Source organism: Hyposmocoma kahamanoa, unplaced genomic scaffold (assembly GCF_003589595.1).
Source record: "Hyposmocoma kahamanoa isolate Upper Pololo Valley unplaced genomic scaffold, ASM358959v1 102, whole genome shotgun sequence".
NCBI classification, from domain to species: domain Eukaryota; kingdom Metazoa; phylum Arthropoda; class Insecta; order Lepidoptera; family Cosmopterigidae; genus Hyposmocoma; species Hyposmocoma kahamanoa.
The window spans coordinates 4,790,881-4,792,772 of record NW_020653337.1 but is presented as its reverse complement, the minus strand read 5'-3'; the positions used below and the strand labels follow the sequence as shown (position 1 = coordinate 4,792,772).

The 1,892-nt window shown below is 43.5% G+C and overlaps 1 protein-coding gene across 1 annotated transcript; it reads right to left on the bottom strand.

The window, feature by feature from the left end:
• Positions 1–321: 321 nt before the first annotated feature.
• Positions 322–1,557, bottom strand: LOC113232950. The gene has a single exon (XM_026467871.1). The coding sequence runs from the start codon at positions 1,555–1,557 to the stop codon at positions 322–324; it is 1,236 nt and encodes a 411-aa protein (XP_026323656.1).
• Positions 1,558–1,892: the final 335 nt, after the last annotated feature.

Genomic DNA, 1,892 nt, shown 5'->3' with positions numbered 1-1,892 from the left:
CATCACCTGAAGAGGCTGTCGAAGTGTATGAAAAATATGTTTCAGAGATTGTCACGGAGGAGTGGCATAAATGTTTTCAGAATTGGTTCTATCGTGTGAAAAAGTGCATTATTGGTAACGGAGAACATTTTGAGAAACAATAAAGTCGTTTCTTTTTCGCATTCGCATTTTTTCTTAATTATTCCGGAAACTTATTAAATTAAAATTAAATTAAAAATCATTTATTTCAGGCATGGCCCATAAATTGTTAGTAACATTAAAATCTTATTCTATTATTAGTAAACCTATATCTAAACACAAGAAACAAATCTGGTAGGTACATTAAAAGCGGATGTTCTGGGCATCGGGTGTTAGGTGCACCCGTACCCAGTGCCGCAGCATGGAGCTGTCCTCCCTCACGGCCACGGTGTTCAGGATGCTGTTGGTGCCACCCCGCATCCGCCGCATCAGCGATGCGATTCTTTTGCGCACTATTGCGTGAAAGCCGTCCACTCGCGCCTCGGCAAACATCCCTGAGGCACTGCAGTAGCGTGACAGCCTCAACAGCAATCTGAATCCGTTGTTATATTGGACACGCAGAGCGTTGTAGGCTTTCTGTGTGTACTTTGTCCATAGGCTGCACGTGTAAAACGACTGGCAATAGGCCTTAAATAACGTCTGCTTTACCTCTTTCGAACTCCGGGCAAATCTACTAGCCAGCATATTACATCTCACCGCCAACGCTCTGCGTTCCCTATCTATGTCGAGGTCGTCACTAAGGTCATCGGTGACCCGATGGCCAAGGTATTTAAATTTATTTACCACCGGTACAGCAACGCCCGACAGTGTAACAGTCGGCATCGAGTAAGTTTTTGCACCAGATTTAAAAATCATAACTTCACTTTTTGTGGCATTATACCTTAACCCATGGGCCTCCGCGTACCTTTCACATACATTTAAAAGTTTCCTGACCGCGCTGACTGAAGGGCACAACAACACCATGTCGTCTGCGTAGCTTATGTTGTTAATCAACTTACCGTCTATAGAGCATCCAACATTTGTGCCGCTGAGCTCTTCAATAAGGCCATTTATGTACAAATTAAAAATGGTAGGTGAAGTTATTCCTCCCTGCCTCACACCACATTCCAGCCCATAGGCCTCTGACACAACACCCGCCCATCGGACGTGGTTTATTTGACCTCTGTACCAAAATTTGAAAATGGAGACCAGTTCCTCAGGCAGTGTGGTTTCTGTTGACATTTTATGCCACAGTACATTATAAGACACAAGATCGAAGGCCCTTGACATGTCTAGAAAACAGGCATAGACAGGTGTCTTTTTGTCTGTGTAGTATCGGACAGTCTGCTTGAGGCACAAAATAGCAGCTTCAGTGGACAATCCAGGTCTAAACCCAAACTGCCCATCATGCAGGGTAACGTGTTCTCTCAGTTGCTTATCAAGCAGACTGTCCAACACCTTAGAAATAATAGTGGACAACGATATTGGTCTGTAGTTATTTTTATCCGAGGGGTCTCCATTCTTATTTTTTACTATTGGTATAACAATAGATTTTATCATGTCACCAGGGAGGTATGAGTGACCTACACAAAAGTTAAGCAGCATGCACACAACTCTGGGCAAGTGTACACCAGCGTGCCTAAGGTGCTCAACACTGAGTGCATCGTGGCCCGGTGACTTCCCCCGTGACATATTTTTAATCACTAAATCTATGTCTTTGGCATTAAAAAGAACATGACATTTTTTTTTTTTTTTTTTTTTTTTTTTATATGACATTAAGTAACGGGACGAACAAGTCGTGTGCCTGATGGTAAGCTACACGCCTGCCCATAACAGTTGCAGTGCCACCAAGAGCTTTAAATTACAAAGATCTTGGGGGCACTGCCACTGCGCCC